Source organism: Periplaneta americana, chromosome 1 (genome assembly GCF_040183065.1).
Source record: "Periplaneta americana isolate PAMFEO1 chromosome 1, P.americana_PAMFEO1_priV1, whole genome shotgun sequence".
Classification (NCBI taxonomy): Eukaryota; Metazoa; Arthropoda; class Insecta; order Blattodea; family Blattidae; genus Periplaneta; species Periplaneta americana.
In genome coordinates, this window is record NC_091117.1 from 6185921 (window position 1) to 6205914 (window position 19994).

At 34.3% G+C, this 19994-nt stretch overlaps 1 protein-coding gene across 5 annotated transcripts in view; it reads left to right on the forward strand.

The window, feature by feature from the left end:
• Positions 1-19994, forward strand: part of AP-1gamma (adaptor protein complex 1, gamma subunit) — a 104727-nt gene that overhangs the window by 30417 nt on the left and 54316 nt on the right. For all 5 annotated transcript variants that reach the window (XM_069829373.1, XM_069829210.1, XM_069829539.1 and 2 more), the window contains 4 exons: positions 3854-4037; positions 7073-7219; positions 9308-9546; positions 10943-11019. In XM_069829373.1, the coding sequence (XP_069685474.1) occupies positions 3854-4037; positions 7073-7219; positions 9308-9546; positions 10943-11019 (647 nt within the window). The remainder of the gene's footprint in view (positions 1-3853; positions 4038-7072; positions 7220-9307; positions 9547-10942; positions 11020-19994) is intronic.

The window sequence follows — 19994 nt, forward strand, 5'->3', positions numbered from 1 at the left end:
ATAGCAGCCCTGTAACGAGCATGGTGGCACGAGGACCAAATATCGTTCTCTGCGCAGCTTTCTTTGCACTTCCTCTAGTGTGAATGACAGAGAAGGACAGTGTTGGAGCCACAGTTTTCGTTGGCGACAACAGCGTTTTTTTTAAACACACTCTTCCTCTACTTCTTAGCGTGTTCCCACTGCTGAAGGCTATTTTAAAAGGTCTAGCTGGTTCACTTCTGAGAATGAACCCCCAGATGCAACTATTTCGCCCGACTTTACTGGCTGTAACTCACTTATGGTCTAACCAAAAGAAGCCGAACATCCAGCAGTTTCTTTCTATAGTTACTCTTAATTATAAAGAGAATGAGTGGTTTCAAGAGACAGAGGGTTCAGTGAACCAGTGAACCTAAAGACGAGCCGCGCCTGTTGGCCAGCTAACTTAATACTCAAATATTAAATTTTTGAACTTGAGGAATGTTTGAATGAAATTCACTGTCAAATTTTTTAAGATTATGGACAGTATGTACTGTGTGAAGGTATGATGAGGAAGTGAATTACTATTAGGGATGTGATTTTATGCTGATTATTTTACCCTGACTTCGGTGAATATTTTATAAAAAAACAAAGCATATTTCGCACCCTAAATAAACTTAAAAAATAATAACATAACAATTTTTTAAATTATTATCGAAAAAATCCCTTTGAAACTAACAGAAAATTGGGATTGATGTTATCTGGGCTAAAAGACCGTGGTCTGTTGGCGCTATTGCTACCACACATTTCATCTGCTGCTGCAGCAGATGAAACGTATGGTAGCAACAGCACCAACAGACCATGGCCCTTTAGCCCGGATAACATCGATCCCTATGACGCTGGCCATGAAAGCCGTCATTCCAAGAACAGAAAATTGTTTGGATCATTAATTAAATTCATAATTCAATTTCATTCTACGGTGAGGGGGTGACGGCACTGCCTTCTTGATCTCACAAAGGCAGTTGTTGCAGGAAAGAGAAAGACTGTTGCCTTCTTGTGCTGCTCCCTGGAAGTAGTTTCTGAAACTATGCGTACATTGTTGTCAGATGCTAAATGCATGTAATGCTTAACAATCAAATGAGTGGAAATGTTCATATATTTTTTATAACGAAAAATTTAACTTTCGTTTGAAAGGAAGAGTAATTTTTCGTGCGAAGTTTCCATGAAACCTGGGTTTTTTTTTTTTTTTTTTTTTTTTTGAAAATATCGTGGTTATGAAGTAATTTTCGTGGATTTCTGTCAATTTCGCGAAAATTCGCGGATATATAGCACTTAATTTTGGACTTCCTTTAAGGGGTTAGGTACAGCTTACAGCAGTAAAATTTTTGGAAATATTCAACATTTTTTTCCCTCCATTAATGTATCTTGTACAATAATGAAAATTGGTATGTGTAAAACACTGTCCTTCTGCTATATGAAAAAAATATTTTTACGATTTAAAAAAATTATTTATATATATTTTTTCAAAATTTAAAATGCTGGCAGTTCACTGTGCAGTGATGAAGCGTTTCCCTCATAACTCATAAACTTGTTAACTTTTTCATGTTCTCTCTTTTTTATTTTATTGCTGAAACTCATGTTTACAATATCATGCTCTGTCAATTACATTCCTTAATAAATAATATTTGTTTATGTGTTAGAGGAAAATACTGATATTTGATTATTTTTTAAAGTGAATTTATTTTATATCAGACAATCTATCAAAGGTAGAGGAGTGATCTTGTATCATGTGTTTCAATATAATTCAAATTGTTATTTTTCACTCTAACAACAATGTATCACTAAGCCTCAAGGCATTTACTCTATTATATCATGGTACTTTTTGTCAATGGCAACCTGTAGTGGTTACAGGAAGAAATTAAATTAAATTAAATATAGATATAACATGCATAAATACACACAAAAATTTCATCACAGAATGTTGGATAGTTTTTTAGTTAGCCTATGTGAGAAACGCTTCATCACTGCACAGTGAACTGAATTTTGAAAAAAAAAAAAAAAAAATGTAAATTTCTTTTTTTAAACCATAAAAAATATTATTTTTTTTTTTCATATAGCAGAAGGACAGTGTTTTACACATACTAATTTTCATTATTGTACAAGATACAGTAATGGATGGAAAAAAATGTTGAATATTTCCAAAATTTTACTGCTATAAGCTGTACCTAACCCCTTAACGGATTTGAATTTTCCATGCATAAACTTATGTTTTTAACATCTCACATATAGTGTTAATACCAAAAATTCACAACCCTATTATCATGCTTAATGGAAAAAGGAAGAACTCTAGTGAGGAGTGTATTAGCTGTTTATTCCTAATTTTTCTCGAGGAAAATGAATGAATAACAATTTCTAAATTGGCACTGTAATTTTCTGACTTGAGAGTGTTACATGAAATTGTTGCTGAATACATTCTCGTCAAGAAACTGTATTTGAGATGGCTCCTCAGAATGCTGGTGATCTTGGAATTCTTGCACTTTTGAAAAAAAAAAATTCTCTCTACTGATGAAATGTGTGTTTGCCATGTGACACCACAAAGCAAACAACATGCAATGACAACCGATGCAGTGATGATAAATTGGCTCTTTGAAAGTCAAGAAATTCAAACAAACCTTCTCAAAAATCGTGGAGGCCTACGCCATTTTCTGGAATTGTCAGAGAATGTTGTTAGTGACTTTCATAGCACAAATCATGAGAATTCAATGCAGCAGTGAACTGTCAATATAACGACTGGGGGGATCATTGTGCTAACCACACTATACCACCATTCTGGTTGGATGATCATCCACCTCTGCTTCGGCATGTGGACGTGAGGCCAGCAGCCGGCTGGTAGGTCTGGACCCTTCATGAGCTGTAGCACCACAGTTTATAGTGAACTCTCAAACTGTGACAAAACAACTGTGCTAAAGACATGACAAAGGAGCATCTGAAGTCAGTTCACTGAAAACAATTCATCCCATCCCTTTACACCCACGTTCTAGACTTGGCACCAAGCAAACTCCATCTATTTCTGCACCTCAGATTTTTTGGCAGTCAGTTCTTCGATAGTGATGCTAAGATGAAGACCATTCAGAACTAGTTATTGTCACAAATGGCTGATTTATTTGATCAGGGTACTGCATTAATATAAGTGCTTCAGTTTGCATTGTGACTATATTGAGAATAGATTAAATCATGTAGAAATTATATTTGTTTTTAGGCTTTCACAGTGAACATAATCAGAATTAGACTCTGGGTATTCCACCATGTCCAGGAACTTAAAATTTCTCCAGTGTTCTCTTTAGTGTTATTTTGTCAATTGTTTTATTGAAGTAGCTACAATGTTTTCAGTGTCTGTTATAGTCGCGACGCTGTTATTTCCGGCGTGACTCCTCCTCTTTGCTTACGTCTTAGAAAGTGAAGGCTCTATAAAGTCTAGGTAGGTAGTATCGTTCGCCATTTTTGTTCTTTCGTTGCCGAGCTACCGGACGAGGAATCTATTTGCCACACCGTTAAACATTATCATGTCGTAGCTCCTATGATAATAAATCAAACGCACTGTATTTGAGCAAATAATTGAGCGGCAAATAACGTCCTCGTGTGCTTTCTGCGAACGTCAACGAAAGAGCCAAAATGGCGGGCGATTATATTAAGTATTTATCGAGCCTTCTTTATCTTCATCAGCGAATCACAGGACGCACACGTTTAAATGTAGCCGACCTGTAACGTGATTGGCTGCCGGAAATGAGAGCGACGGGACTATACCTCTTACAGCCCACACTGAGCATTTCCAAACTGCCAATTGTTCAACCATTTCATTAGTTATTATTTTCGACTGTGGAATGTGGTTTGTTTGTAGTGCGGATGCCCACACCGATGCGATTACGGGACCTGATCAGACAGATTAGAGCAGCACGGACAGCTGCAGAAGAACGGGCGGTGATAAACAAAGAATGTGCGTACATTCGTTCAACATTTCGTGAAGAGGACAGTGTGTGGCGCTGTCGAAATATTGCAAAGTTATTATATATACATATGCTTGGGTGAGTAGCAGTTAATTCAAATGTGATATACAGTGTGTTCTGTTTAAGGAGGTGCAACATAAAAAATCCACACCTGTGGAGTAACGGTCAGCGCGTCTGGCTGCGAAACCAGGTGGCCCGGGTTCGAATCCCGGTCAGGGCAAGTTACCTGGTTGAGGTTTTTTCCGGGGTTTTCCCTCAACCCAATACGAGCAAATGCTGGGTAACTTTCGGTGCTGGACCCCGGACTCATTTCACTGGCATTATTACCTTCATATCTTTCAGACGCTAAATAACCTAGATGCTGATACAGCGTCGTAAAATAACCCAATAAAATAAATAAACGACATAAAAATGATGCAGGAAGTATAATTTTTGTATCTCATCACTGTAAGTCAGTTTGATCTGAAATTATGCATGAATTAATCTGTTTCTTTCTTATCAAGAACACATACTCATATTTGAGTAAAAGTTTCTGTTTATTTACAGGGTGGAAGTGAAATAAACTTGCAGATTTTCAGAGTGAATAGCTCATGTTGTATTTAACAAAGTACTGTAATATCATATTGGTGGAAAGTTCATACTGTAGTTTTGTTTCCCCCCCGCCCCTAATATTTAACACCCTCTTATTCGGTAACTGTCCCACGCCGTGGCGTCGCAGTCTAAGGCATCCTGCCTAGGGCTCGCGTTACGGAATACGCGCTGGTTCGAGTCCTCATGGGAGAAGAAATTTTCTCATGACATTTCGGCCAGTGTATGGGACCAGTGCCCACCCAGCATCGTGATGCACTTGGGGAGCTATGATAGGTAGCGAAATCCGGTTGCGAATACCAGCTATAACGACTGGGGGATCAGCGTGCTAACCACACGATACCTCCATTCTGGTTGGATGATTGTCCACCTCTGCTTCGGCATGTGTAGGTGAGGCCAGCAGCTAGCTGGTTGGTCTAGGCCCTTCATGGGCTGTAGCGCCACGGATTATTATAAGTTCCGTGCCGCGGCGCCGCGGTCTAAGGCATCTGCCTAGGACTCGCGTTACGGAATGCACGCTGGTTCGAGTCCTCATGGAGGAAGAAATTTTCTCATGAAATTTCGGCCAGTGTATGGGACCGGTGCCCACCCAATATCGTGATGCACTTGGGGAGCTACAATAGGTAGCAAAATCCGGTTGTGAATACCAGCTATAACGACTGGGGGGATCAGCGTGCTAACCACACGATACCTCCATTCTGGTTGGATGATCGTCCACCTCTGCTTCGGCATGGGGGCGTGAGGCCAGCAGCTGGCTGGTAGGTCTAGGCCCTTCACGGGCTGTAGCGCCACGGATTATTATTATTATTATTATTATTATTATTATTATTATTATTATTATTATTATTATTATTCGGTAACTATTGCGAGTAGGATTGTGATTTTTGTCCATATTGATAGGAAGTCTAATAAAGAATAATAATTTTTATCTTTCTGGGATATTTCAATAGCATGGACGGTTTTTGTGTAAATTTAATTTTAAAAACTCTAATTTCAAGCCACTGTACGATGTGAGCAAGTGGCAATGTCGAGGCAGAGAGCAGTTCACCTACCTACACACCAAGTTTGTTGACCTCTTACATCTGAATCACGAGTAGAGTGTGTTAACGACGATGTTGCCAGTCTGTTTAAACTTCAAACTTAATTTTCTAATTAACCGTTCATTTAATCACAAAACATAATATAGGTTTTCTATTAATTTAAGTGTACCCTATCGTCTCTTTCAGTCTGCAAGGTTATTTCACTTCCACTCTGTATGTATATAATTTTCAATGCATGCAGTGCCATAAAACAATTAATCCTTTATAACTTTTCAATACTTTTTGGTAATTCTGTTTTTACTTGTACCTAACATGCATATAAAAAGGATGACATACCAGCTTTGCTCTAGAGTATGCCATTAGGAAAGTCCAGGATAACAGAGAGGGTTTGGAATTGAACGGGTTACATCAGTTGCTTGTCTATGCGGATGACGTGAATATGTTAGGAGATAATCCACAAACGATTAGGGAAAACACGGGAATTTTACTGGAAGCAAGTAAAGAGATAGGTTTGGAAGTAAATCCCAAAAAGACTAAGTATATGATTATGTCTCGTGACCAGAATATTGTACGAAATGGAAATATAAAAATTGGAAATTTATCCTTTGAAGAGGTGGAAAAATTCAAATACCTGGGAGCAACAGAAACAAATATAAATGATACTTGGGAGGAAATTAAACGCAGAATAAATATGGGAAATGCTTGTTATTATTCGGTTGAGAAGCTTTTATCATCCAGTCTGCTGTCAAAAAATCTGAAAGTTAGAATTTATAAAACAGTTATATTACCGGTTGTTCTGTATGGTTGTGAAACTTGGACTCTCACTTTGAGAGAGGAACATAGGTTAAGGGTGTTCGAAAATAAGGTGCTTAGGAAAATATTTGGGGCTAAGAGGGATGAAGTTACAGGAGAATGGAGAAAGTTATACAACACAGAACTGCACGCATTGTATTCTTCACCTGACATAATTAGGAACATTAAATCCAGACGTTTGAGATGGGCAGGGCATGTAGCACGTATGGGCGAATCCAGAAATGCATATAGAGAGTTAGTTGGGAGGCTGGAGGGAAAAAGACCTTTGGGGAGGCCGAGACGTAGATGGGAAGATAATATTAAAATGGATTTGAGGAAGGTGTGATATGATGATAGAGACTGGATTAATCTTGCTCAGGATAGGGACCAATGGCGGGCTTATGTGAGGGCGGCAATGAACCTCCGGGTTCCTTAAAAGCCAGTAAGTAAGTAAGTAAGTTATAATTTAGCTGTGAAAGAAATGTGTTGGTATTTCATATGTATGTATGTGAATCAAATGACATTTCTTTGGTTATTCAAGTGTGTAATTGTGCATGTTGCTTCAGGTGTTTAAACTATTTATAAAAGTAAAATCTTAATATATTGATCTATATAGAAAATAGTGAGCAGGCTATTCTGTGTAATGGTATTTTGTAAGCAGCCTGTTACCATGGTTACACATCTGTTATGCAGGTATCCAGCACACTTCGGCCAGCTAGAATGTCTGAAGCTGATAGCATCTCCACGGTTCACAGACAAGCGCATCGGGTATTTAGGTGCCATGTTATTGCTGGACGAACGCCAAGATGTTCATCTACTAATTACAAACTGCTTAAAGAAGTGAGTCAAATGTCATGGTTGATGTTACACTTGCCAAGAAAACAATAAGAATAATAATTTCATTGCTTACACGGTAAAAGAATCAATATTTGCTGCCTAAGCCATTGTTTCGTGGCCTTAAGTTTTTCTTTAATAAAGATATATATATATATATATCATTTGAACTGGTAATGGAAATTACGGAAAACGGCTCAATGGATTTTAATAAATGACCCCTCATTTTGAAGCTTGGAACTCAAAGTTTTTCAGAAAAATAGTAGTTTTCAGTGAAATGTCAATTTTTCAACATAATTTTCCTATTTTCCAGAATCCATCTGTCGTCAGTTTTGAGAACTAGCTAATTGCATTTCAGAATAAAACAAAACACACACTACAGTAAACAATATTACACGAAGGCCATGATCTGCAAGAATTCTGACATATTTAGAGCTCAAATTAAATTGGTTATTAAAAAGTTAACTTACTAAAAATAATTTACAGGTTCGATTCTGTGGTGTGTAATTTTCTGGGTACAGCTGTGTATTGGATATTAAAATCTGCAAAACTTGAGGTGGTTTGATGACATTATTACCATTAGAAATGAAATATTATTGTAGTTAATGCCATGATGTGACTATTTTTCATTAATTATACATATTAATGCTATATTGATGATATGAAAGTGAAACGTTTTAGGGTTATATAAGTAGATGTAGAGAATAACTTCAATTAGATTTTGATTTCTATATTTTACTGAGTGGCGGCTATATAGTATATATAGTATATGTAACTGAAAGCTATAAAACTTACGTAAGATAATAATATTATTAAAAATCAAATATTTTTATAGTTATTAATCAAGTGGGGTTGGGTCTTTTTCATATATTTAATGGCGGTGTGGTGTAGATATTTATATGCGTGGTTCTCTTCAGTATTGGCTCGAGAGAGAGTATCTTTCATTATTATGGAAGCAAATAACTTTCAGAATGTCTGGTATTCTTCATTGAAAATAAATCTGAAAAATTTTTATTTGAACGACTAATGAACTTAGTTCGCAGCATTTGCTGCACAAGCCACTAGTTTACTATAATGACATCAGTGTTTGAACCAAGCCCTTTTGTTGAAGATCAGTGGCCAGCTTCTCAATATTATTTTTCAAGATAACAATCTGATAAATTCATGTTAACAGATGGTTAAAGAAAAAGAATGTTTCACCAATCTCTATTTAATACCCCATTTTTGTGCTGATATGAGTAAATACGTTATTTGCATTAAAACATGTTATAAACGCCATTATTGTTCTAATTTTATTTATTTTAATTTCTGCTACGTTTATGGCTATTAATATTCATTGTCTATATGCTAGATTTCTGAGTTCTATGTGGCCTTGAATCTAGTGAAAACAGCTCTTTGATATAAGTAATAGTAGAGGAGATATTTAACCTTCTCCACACCTGTGGAGTAACGGTCAGCGCGTCTGGCCACGAAACCAGGTGGCCCGGGTTCGATTCCCGGTCGGGGCAGGTTATCTGGTTGAGGTTTTTTTCGAGGGTTTTCCCTCAATCTAATATGAGCAAATGCTGGGTAACTTTCGGTGCTGGACCCCGGACTCACTGGCATTATCACCTTCATCACATTCAGACGCTAAATAACCTTAGATGTTGATAAAGCGTCGTAAAATAACCTACTAAAATAAAAAAATTAATATTTAACCTCTTCAGGTCTGATGTACATTATAGTGTACATTGTTTCTTGCTTTTTTTTTTTTTTTTTTTGTGGTGTCTTCGATACTTTTAAATATTTTGAAAAATTCAATGTGATAGAAATAGAGAATATTATTTTTTAAACATTTCTGTACCTGAATTAAAAATAAAATTTAAAATTTTGGGGCCCCAGTGGTCAAAATTTTCCCCAAATTTTGATTTTCTGTGAAGACTTGATTTGGGAATTTTGGATCCCCGGAATGATTATGTGACCAGTTTTTTTTTTTTTTTTTTTTTCAAATTTTTTTAAAAATATAAATTCAGTTCTGAAGGGGTTGAAGTGGTAATTTTAAGTGCCTCACCCTGTATGAGAGTAGGGTGTAAATGTGACCACTTGTTTTTTTAGTGATCTGAACAGTACAACACAGTTTGTGGTTGGTCTTGCACTTTGTACGTTGGGTGCCATCGCGTCTCCGGAGATGTCTCGTGATCTCGCCTCAGAAGTGGAACGGCTAATGAAGTCACCAAATGCATATATTCGCAAGAAAGCTGCATTATGTGCATTCCGGATAATACGCAAAGTCCCAGAACTAATGGAAATCTTCCTACCAGCAACTAGATCACTATTATCGGAGAAAAATCACGGTAAGCACTTACTCTTCTTGCCTCTCTGTTTGTCTAGTTTGTGCACGAGCATACACACACACACACACACACACATATACACACTTACTTCTCTCTCTCCCTCTCCCCATCCCCGTCCCCCTCTCCCCTCCTCTCTCACCCCTCATCACCCTCTTTGTAGGTTTATTCTCTTCAGCAAAAATAATCCAGGTTGCCAGGCAATGATAGAAAACAAAGAGGTGAAACAAATGAATGAGATTTATAAACATTGAAATACTCTTTCATATTTAAGTATCAAAATATAGGGGCGCCATTTGAAATTTCGAAGGAGGTGGGGCAATATGGAGGGTGAAACCTAAAATGCAATTAATATTGATTTTAAACTTGCCTCTCAATGTGTAAATTCACATGTTTGTTGTTTAAATTAAATTAAATTGAAATAAATAATTATTTAGACTGGAAAGTTTTGAAATGAAAGCCTGGAATAATAATTTTTAACAACAATAATTAATTGATCTTTATTTAGAAAAGAAGAAAACACTAAACATCATCAGAATTGGCTTAAGATTTTGTTGTTAACAATAACAACCTAGGTTGCCAGGTGATGAGCGAAAACAAAAGAGGTTGAACAAATGAATGAGATGTATAAACAATCGAATACTCTTTCATATTTTAAGTATCAAAATTGACATGTTTGTTGCTTAAATTAAATTTAATTGAAATAAAACAACAATAATTAATTGATCTTTATTTAAAAAAGAAGAAAATACTAAACAACATCAGAATTAGCTCAAGATTCTGTTGTTAACAATAACAACCCAGGTTGCCAGGTGATGGTAGAAAACAAAAGCGGTGAAACAAATGAATGAGATGTATAAACAATTGAATAATCTTTCATATTTTAAGTATCAAAATTGACATGTTTGTTGCTTAAATTAAATTTAATTGAAATAAAACAACAATAATTAATTGATCTTTATTCAAAAAAGAAGAAAATACTAAACAACATCAGAATTAGCTCAAGATTCTGTTGTTAACAATAACAACCCAGGTTGCCAGGTGATGATAGAAAACAAAAGAGGTGAAACAAATGAATGAGATGTATAAACAATTGAATACTCTTTCATATTTTAAGTATCAAAATTCACATGTTTGTTGCTTAAATTTAATTTAATTGAAATAAATAGTTATTTAGACTGGAAAGTTTTGAAATGAAAGCCTGGAATAATAATTTTTAACAACAATAATTAATTGATCTTTATTTAAAAAAGAAGAAAACACTAAATAACATCAGAATTGGCTCAACATTTTGTTAATAATTTTTTTCCATGCATTTATATTGAATCATTTAGATTAAAAGATTTTATTTATTGCAGAAGACAAATGAGGATCTGTGTAATTGGAATGTGTTTTTCAGGTGTTTTAATAACTGGAGTCACTCTAATCACAGAAATGTGTGAGAACAGTCCTGACACACTGAACCACTTCAAGAAGGTGAGTGAGTCCCTTGTTACCTAATGAGGTTTTTAAATAGTTTATTAATATGATGTCGTTTTGTGCTTTCTACAGCAAGAAAAATGTAATTTTCAGGATAAAATTATATAATGATCAATATATATAAAAGGATGCAGGTAAATGAAATTAGAACTCTTTGCGCTATTTCGCTTGTCATTAAGGCATTGTTAGACATAAGCAAATTGTGTTAACTGATCTGAATGTTAAATTATCAAGTCTGTGTGAATTCTGTGTTTTCTGTGAAAATTTGACACTAATCGCGAATGATGGGTTTGGAAGTAAATCCCGAAAAGACAAAGTATATGATTATGACTCGTGACAGGAATATTGTACGAAATGGAAATATAAAAATTGGAAATTTATTTTTTGAAGAGGTGGAGAAGTTCAAATATCTTGGAGCAACAGTAACAAATATAAATGATACTTGGGAGGAAATTAAACAGAGAATAAATATGGGAAATGCCTGTTATTATTCGGTTGAGAAGCTTTTATCATCCAGTCTGCTGTCAAAAAATCTGAAAGTTAGAATTTATAAAACAGTTATATTACCGGTTGTTCTGTATGGTTGTGAAACTTGGACTCTCACTTTGAGAGAGGAACAGAGGTTAAGGGTGTTTGAGGTTCCTAGGAAAATATTTGGGGCTAAGAGGGATGAAGTTACAGGAGAATGGAGAAAGTTACACAACACAGAACTGCACGCATTGTATTCTTCACCTGACATAATTAGGAACATTAAATCTAGACGTTTGAGATGGACAGGGCATGTAGCACGTATGGGCGAATCCAGAAATGCATATAGAGTGTTAGTTGGGAGGAAAAGCCCTTTGGGGAGGCCGAGACGCAGATGGGAAGATAATATAAAAATGGATTTGAGGGAGGTGGGATATGATGATAGAGACTGGATTAATCTTGCTCAGGATAGGGACCAATGGCGGGCTTATGTGAGGGTGGCAATGAACCTCCGGGTTCCTTAAAAGCCAGTAAGTAATGGCGAATGATGTCCTTTCAGCCAAATTAATTTTTAGTGACGAGGCAACGTTCCACGTCAATGGAAAAGTAAACAAGCACAATGTTAGGATTTGGGGGAGCGAGAATCCACATTTCATTTTGGAGATTGAACGTGACTCTCCTAAGCTACATTTGCTTGTATCCAACAATGTCTTAATGACAAGCGAAATAGCGGAAACGGTGTTTTTTTTTTTTTTTTTTCTTTTTTCTTGTGCTGGCATCTGTTGTTTCGGTCAACAATGACCAATTACGCATTTCCTGAAATTCTTTGAGCTGTTCTTTCTAATGACACCAGTATGAATTTCGTAAAGTACATAGTGACAGAATTATAGCAGTTTATAACTGTGGAATGTTTCTGCGGACACACTGTATATTATACAATGATATGGAACTATTACATTTATAATAAAGAGTGGTAAATGTCATCATCACTGATTCAATATTTACCCAAGTAGGTTTTTTACGGTGTGTAATACGTTATTGTTACTCAGAACTGTAAGAAAGTAGTTGTACAGTTGTAGAATTCTTATTCCCCAATACATCATTAATGTTTAGTGGATAGCTTTTGAATATGGTGAGTATTGCAGAAGTTCTACATTCGTTTTAGCAGTAGTACTTTACAAGAAGCATGGCATATTGCAGTTTGTATATTTCTTGCAGGCATAGACATATTCCTGCATGAGGGTCATCTAGAAAGTAACACTTGTTTGGGTTTTCAAACCAAATGTAAAACCAAAAAAATTATAATGCAATTTTTCGTTATGACGTAATACTTGTTACCTTTCTACTTGGTTTTCACAGATTTCCAGGCACTTGTTTTTGTATGCCTTTGTTGTAAATACGTGCTATCAGTCCATTTATCCATTTTTTGTTAGTATCCCTCATTTTAAAATTGTGTGCCAGTCAAATGCTTGTGAATAAATAAAAAAAAAAAAAAACCATTTAGCACCAAGTCTGGACTGTATGTTGATAGTTCAGTACTTCCCAGCCAAAATCTTGAAGCAGTTTCTGTAGTGTTGTGCAATATGGATCTACATTAATTGTTGTGCGATGTAACATTAACTCAAAAATCAAGATGCGTATTCTGTTTAAAAAACTGTTGCTGATATTTGTTCTCAAGTGTAAAATCGTAAAATAACCTCCATCTCCTGTTACGATGTATCCATTATTCAGCATCTGTGACATTTATTTATTTATTTTATTTATTTATATACTGGCCATACCCGTGCGCTCCGCTGCACCTATTAGAAATAAATATAAAGTAATTACATAATTAAAATAGGACGTTTCATCCAGGGAACATTCGTGTTTGATAGAAGGATAAATCGTTTAATACGAGGGGGATCCAGGAAATAACGACTGTTTTGTTGTAATAATTAAAAAAATATATATTTATTTGAAAAAACAAAGTCTGTTACATAACTGAAGCTTCCTTTACTTCTCTGCATAATCACCACCTACATTTAAACATTTGTCGTATCTGTTCACTAGCTTTAGAATTCCCGTGTTATACTCCTCTGCTGCCAGTTCATTAGGCCAGGTGTTCACTGTCTTCTTCAACTCTTCATCACTTCCAAAACGCATACCACCCAGAAAGTCTTTCAGCTTAGTGAAAAGGTGAAAATCGCTAGGAGCAAGGTCTGGACTATAGGGCGGATGATCAAAGATTTCCCAACCGAATTGATCCAGCAACTCTCGAGATGAAGCAGCAGTGTGTGGGCAGGCACAGATTTTGTGGTAGCCAAGATGTTGCGACACAATTTCACCAAGCAAAGAACGAGAAATGTCAGGAAAGGCAATATGCAATTCGTTGAGTGATGTGCGCCTGTCTTGCAAGATTCTGTCGTTCACTTTAGTCTTCAGGTCTTCTGTGATGAGTGATGGGCGTCCGGGTCGAGTTTCATCGTTGAACATTTCGCACCATTTTCTCACATTTCTTTCATTCATTACAGTATCACCATACACTTCTTTCAATTGCCGGTAAATTTCCGCAGGTTTCAAATGTCAGGCTTTCAAAAATCGAATCACACTCCTCACCTCACAGTCGGCAGGATTATCAATCACGTCGTTCATTTTGAAGTAACACAAAATGCACAATGGCGACTTGTTGCAACCAGTACTCACAACATTATGAGAACACATGTTAAGGAAGCCAGTTGACCTTCAAACAAGGAAGGGGAGTCAGCTGCGCGGCGGGTATGCGCGAACGGTCGTTATTTCCTGGATCCCCCTCGTATGTTACTTAATTTAAATTGTATTCAAATAATTAAAATGTGATCATTTTGGTCCAAAGACTACTCATTTTTTGCAATGGCAATTCCTTTCACATGTGTCTTATTTGTTATTACATGCAACCATAGTTTAATGAATGTACAAAATAGCCTATTAAGTTTTCTGTGCATAAGAAGCTATTTTAATCTTACCTGTCCTCAATTCACTCAAATGTTACCATAATAACATTATAGCATTATGTCCATCTAGAGAAACTACACTTTCCAATGGTGAAATAATAATTAATTATACAAATCGGTTAATTTAGCATCCGATATTACTTCATACAAACACAGAAACATTCTCTATAGGCTGTGTTTAATATATTTCGATTGTTGTTGTCCAAGGCCCCTTATAGACAAAGTCATTTTTTCTTATTTCATTGCACCGCCTTAGATGGCGTTATTTTAATTTTTAAACTCATTTATCTCATTAAATATCAGTCCTATCAAAATTTTGCAAAGAGTAAAATGTATCGGAAATCATTTTTAAAGAAACTTTTCTTATGTAACTTTTTTTACAAAAATCAATAATAAGCGAGATATTTCGATTTATTTAATTCAGGCTCCCTTATAACCCCACTTTCAAATAAAGTATTTTCAATGCCATATAGCCTAAAATCTAAGTTACAACGAACTTAATTTATATTCCAATTTCCATATAAATCGGTTCAGCCATTATCACGTGAAAAGGTAACAAACATCCAGACAGACAGACAGACAGACAGACAGACAGACAGACAGACATACAAACAAAAATTTCAAAAAAGCGATTTTCGGTTTTAGGGTGGATAATTATATATATTAGGACCAATTATTTTTGGAAAATCGAAAATTGCCAGAATAATTTCGCCTACAGATTTATTATTAGTATAGATTTTAAATATTCACAAAAACAGTACAGGTGAAACCAATAGCATGAAACTTGAATGGAGCAAAGTCACTGGATGACTGACGTTGGGCAACCTAGAATTTTTAGTTGTTGACCTGCGCAAACAGATGTTACTTTCTGGATGACCTTTGTACAAATTGTAGAAGAGAAAGTCTTACGTATATATATATTTTTTTTATAGAAGTGGGATTATGTGTGAAGAAACAATGTACAGTAGTGGCAAAAAAAAAAACCGGACCAACCCTTGTAGCTGATTTCAGAGCCTTGTTCACTCCAGAGCACGATAGACTGGTAACTAAGACTTTCGTGGTTCGAATCCAGCCTGGGAAGGAAACTATTTTTTTTGTTCCTTATTCAAATTTATTCCCAATACTTTTCGATTACTGGTAAAATTCATGTTCTGGGAATAATAAGTTAATTAAGTAGTAAAATATTGCTGCAGTCGAAAAGTATTGGGAATAAATTTAAATACGGAACAAAAAAAGTTTCCTTCCCAGGCAGGATTCGAACTGCGAAAGTCATAGTTACCAGTCTATCGTGCTCTGGAGTGAACAATGCTCTAAAATCAGCTACAAGGATTGGTCCGGTTTTTTTTTGCCACTACTGTACATTGTATAATACTACTTTCATACTGAAGTTTGAGAATATAGGAACTGAAGGAATAAAAAATAAGATGGTATAATCCCATTTCTTCCTTAGTGCTATGATGTCCCAAAGGCATGTGAAATGTGAGGTGTAGTTGTTCCATACATTCTACGAATTGGTCACAAATTTACTAGTCTCTTTGGTGCACACAGATATTGGTGTTGATAATCTTAGAGCTGTGATGTCTTCTAGTCTATTGTATAGATTTTTCAGAATCAGAGATAATTGAAACTGCCTATATCTTCCCTAACAATCTTGAAAATTTGGACAGTGCGTCTTTATTACAGAAATAGTTTTTTTTTTTTAGCATAAGCTTTGAGTTGCATAGGAAAAAATTTGTTTAAAAACAGCTCTTTGACTTTAATTTAAATTTAATTCTATTGGAATAGTCTCATACAGATTTAGAATCAGGCGTTTCAGTTGTTTTACTCCTTTTTGGAAGGAATTCGAACTTCATAGGACAAATTGAAAACCATTATATTTATAAAGCTGTCGAAATATTGTTCAAAGGCACCATTGAAAACGGGTATTTATAAAACAGCTTTCCAATGGATTAAATTGGTTTTAAAGTCGACTGTTTTTTAACAAAGAAATTCGTTACTATGACAACTGAATGCTTGTTTTAAAAACATCCATTTATCCTAAAAAAAGTTCAGATTTTCAAGATTACATAAAAATTTGTGAATGTATAAATGATTTGAATTAACTCTTACTTTTGAAAAATCTTTAAATTTACAATTCTCTTTGAATATTAATCTTGTTTCTTCAGGACTAATGTTCAAATACAAGTTACACTGAACATATTTTTGTGACCATTATGAAAACTGGTTCACAAACCATACACCGTATGTTTTTCAGGGTATAAGACATAAGGATTTAACATTTGCAGTGTATAAAACAATGAAGGAATATCTTAATCAGTGGGCAATGTTTAGAAATAGCAGCTTTGACAATTTGTAAAACAAGCGAAAATCAGACTTTGACCTAGCAGCCATAAATGATTTATTTATTTAAATTTAAATATACAGAATAAAGAATATAATTACAAACAAGAGAAATAGAAATAAAATAATACAATCAATATAAAAAAGGAGATACAGTAGTATTAACAAAATTTGAGACCGAATGAGCAGCTCTTGTGTTCAGTCGCAGTTCAGATATAATATTAATAGGCTTATAAGAGAATATAAAATAAAATAAAGTAGGAAATAAAATTAAAATTACAGTTACAGAAATTATATAATACAATATTAATGTAAGAGAAATATAGAAAAAAATAAATAAATAAATAAAATAAAATAAAATAGGAACTAAAATTTAAATTTCAGTGGCAATGGAATTACGGTATATAATATAATATTAACACTAGAGAAGAATAATATCGCACGTGAAAAGTAGGAAAATTTATATATATATAAATATATTTAAAAATTATAGAATACAAATATAATATAGGTTGATTAATTCATACACACAGGCTACAAATTTATTTAATCAAATTGAAGATATTAACACGTTTCTGATTTTCTTGTTATATATTAGTGGGTTACATGTTAGAAGTTCTGGGTGTAATTTAGTTAAAGCATTGTACAACTGAGGGCCAAAATTAATGCTATGCTTTAGACCAGCAGATATGAGACATTTAGGTTCTACTAATGTTGAATTAATATTTCGTCTTGTGTCATAATTGTGTGTCTGTAATACAAACTTATTACGATTTTTATGATAAAATTTTAACAGCGTATTCTTATAAATTTGTTCAATATTAAATACATTAAATTCAGAATAAATTAATTTAATTCGATAATCGAAATGTTTCTTCAAACAAATTTTAATTATTCGTTTTTGTAGTAAATTTAACGGACTAAGATTAATTTTTGTACTTCCACCCCAAACAATTATACCATATTGAATGATAGACTGAATAATGGCCAAAAAAAAAAAAAAAAACATTTTGTAGAACTCTAATGGGTAAGTAGCATCGAAGATTAACGAATTTATAAATTGTTTTACGAAGCCTCTTACAAAGATAAGTAATGTGATGAGGCTATTTTAAATTCTGATCAACAATGATATCCAGATATTTCACATACGTGGCTTCTTTCAATGGTGGACATTTACAACTTTTGGGATCTAAACAATTTTCAATGATGCTCTCTTATTTTACGAATTATCAAAGCCTGCTAATGTCTAAACACGGCCCACTGATTAAATTAGACTTTTATTGTTTTTATACATAGATTTGTCATGGCAATGTTAAATTCCTATGGCCTATACTCAGAAAAACACACAATAATACGATAAATTAAAGAATTGTTGTTTCTCTTGAAGTTCATATATTATTATTATTATTATTATGTAAGCTGTAGACAGGATGTATAAAGCTCAATTTCTTATGTGCATACTCCATATTATTTATTTGTATGTAAAAGTATTTGTTAATCATTGTTTGATAACTGTTTTACAGAAAGAGCTTTTTGTTATCAAGTTATTCTTACATCCTATGCTAATTCTCGTCTTATAACTCAAAAACAACTTCATTTATTACAAAACTGTAACAAAACTAATAGTATTAAACACAAAAAGTTGTGTACATGTGACATTTTAAAGATTATGGTCTATGTAATGAAAATTTAATTATCATTTCAATTTTTATTTTGAATATGCCATTTTGTTTCATACAGCACTTCTATTTTAATTTGGTATTACTGTTTCGATTATAAATAAATATGTGATTTCTGATTGTATGCTCGCACATTAACTCTAGTATTATGAACTTCAAGCTTGAAACACCGATTTTCTTTAAGTAGTGAAATATTTTCATATGTTTTCTTTCTGTAGAGTTCAGAGATTGTATTCATCACATTTAATTTGTAAATACACTCGAAAATGTTAAAATCATACTTTATAGCAGAATGTTTATTCAGTTGGACAGTTACTTTGGAAGGAAAATGTGTTAAGAGTATATGGAAGCATGTGGTTCTAGAATCTTGTTCATGCCATTGATCCTAATTTGTAAGGTATTGGGTAGTAATATACGTATAATGTAACGCAATTTACTATACACAGGCAATTGACATGGGGAATCAATTATTTTTAAATACTATCTTCCCTTTGTTTCACAGGAAAATTTTATGAAAATGTAGTAACAACTATTTTAGGTTCTTAATAGGTGCAGAGGTATTAATTAAATAAAATTTTAAAATGTAACTTCATTTGTTTTATTTAGCAGGGATATTTAATTTTGTGTTATTTCTGCCACGACCCTATGAATCTCGGATGTTAAAAGTACAACAAATAAAGAATAGTTGACTGTAGAAAAACTAAATGTAGACTGTTAAAACAAATGAAGTTACATTTTAGAATTTTATTTAATTTTTCTGAACCTATTAAGAAAATTTAACAGTTATTAGTCCATTTTGATGTATTCTTAGCTGCTCAACATTTCTGTGAAACATACAGGGAAGATAATATTTACAAATAATTGATTTCTCTTGTTAAATTTCTCTGAATAGTAAATTGTGTCACATAGTGTAGAGTAATGCAGTGACGAGAGTATTTGTGTTCCCAATGCTTGGTTTGCAGAGTTGGCATAATTTTGATATGACATTGTTGAAATCATGATGAGTCATTTTTGCTTGGAGCAAGGAATCTTGATAGGTAACTGACTGAATGCAGATTGCTCAGTATCATTGTTTTCATGGTTGACTATCTCCAAGGACTTGTGGTGCGTGCCCCTCTTTTGTGTCAGCCTGTACCATACATTTGACGAGCTTACCTTATTCTGCATTTGAGGTTATAGTAACTATAGAATAGAGGATGCGTAGAGAAGTGTAGTGTGAGCACTTGAATGGAGTTGATTTTCACCGCCAACCTGCATGTGTCTTTTAACTATTTTTTTTTTCTTCATCTACAAGATGACACAATGGTTTTCATGTGACACGTTTGAAATATGAGAATGTTAGGTGTGATGCAAACATTGGGTTGTTGTTTACAAGTTGGACCACTCGAGGACGAACTTGTGTGCTATAATCGCATTACAATGCCAACTTGGAAACTTGAAAACTGTATTTATGTGTGGTACAAGTGTTTCGTACTAGAATGGCAGTGCGTTTCCCTAGAAAACTTGGAAGCATACA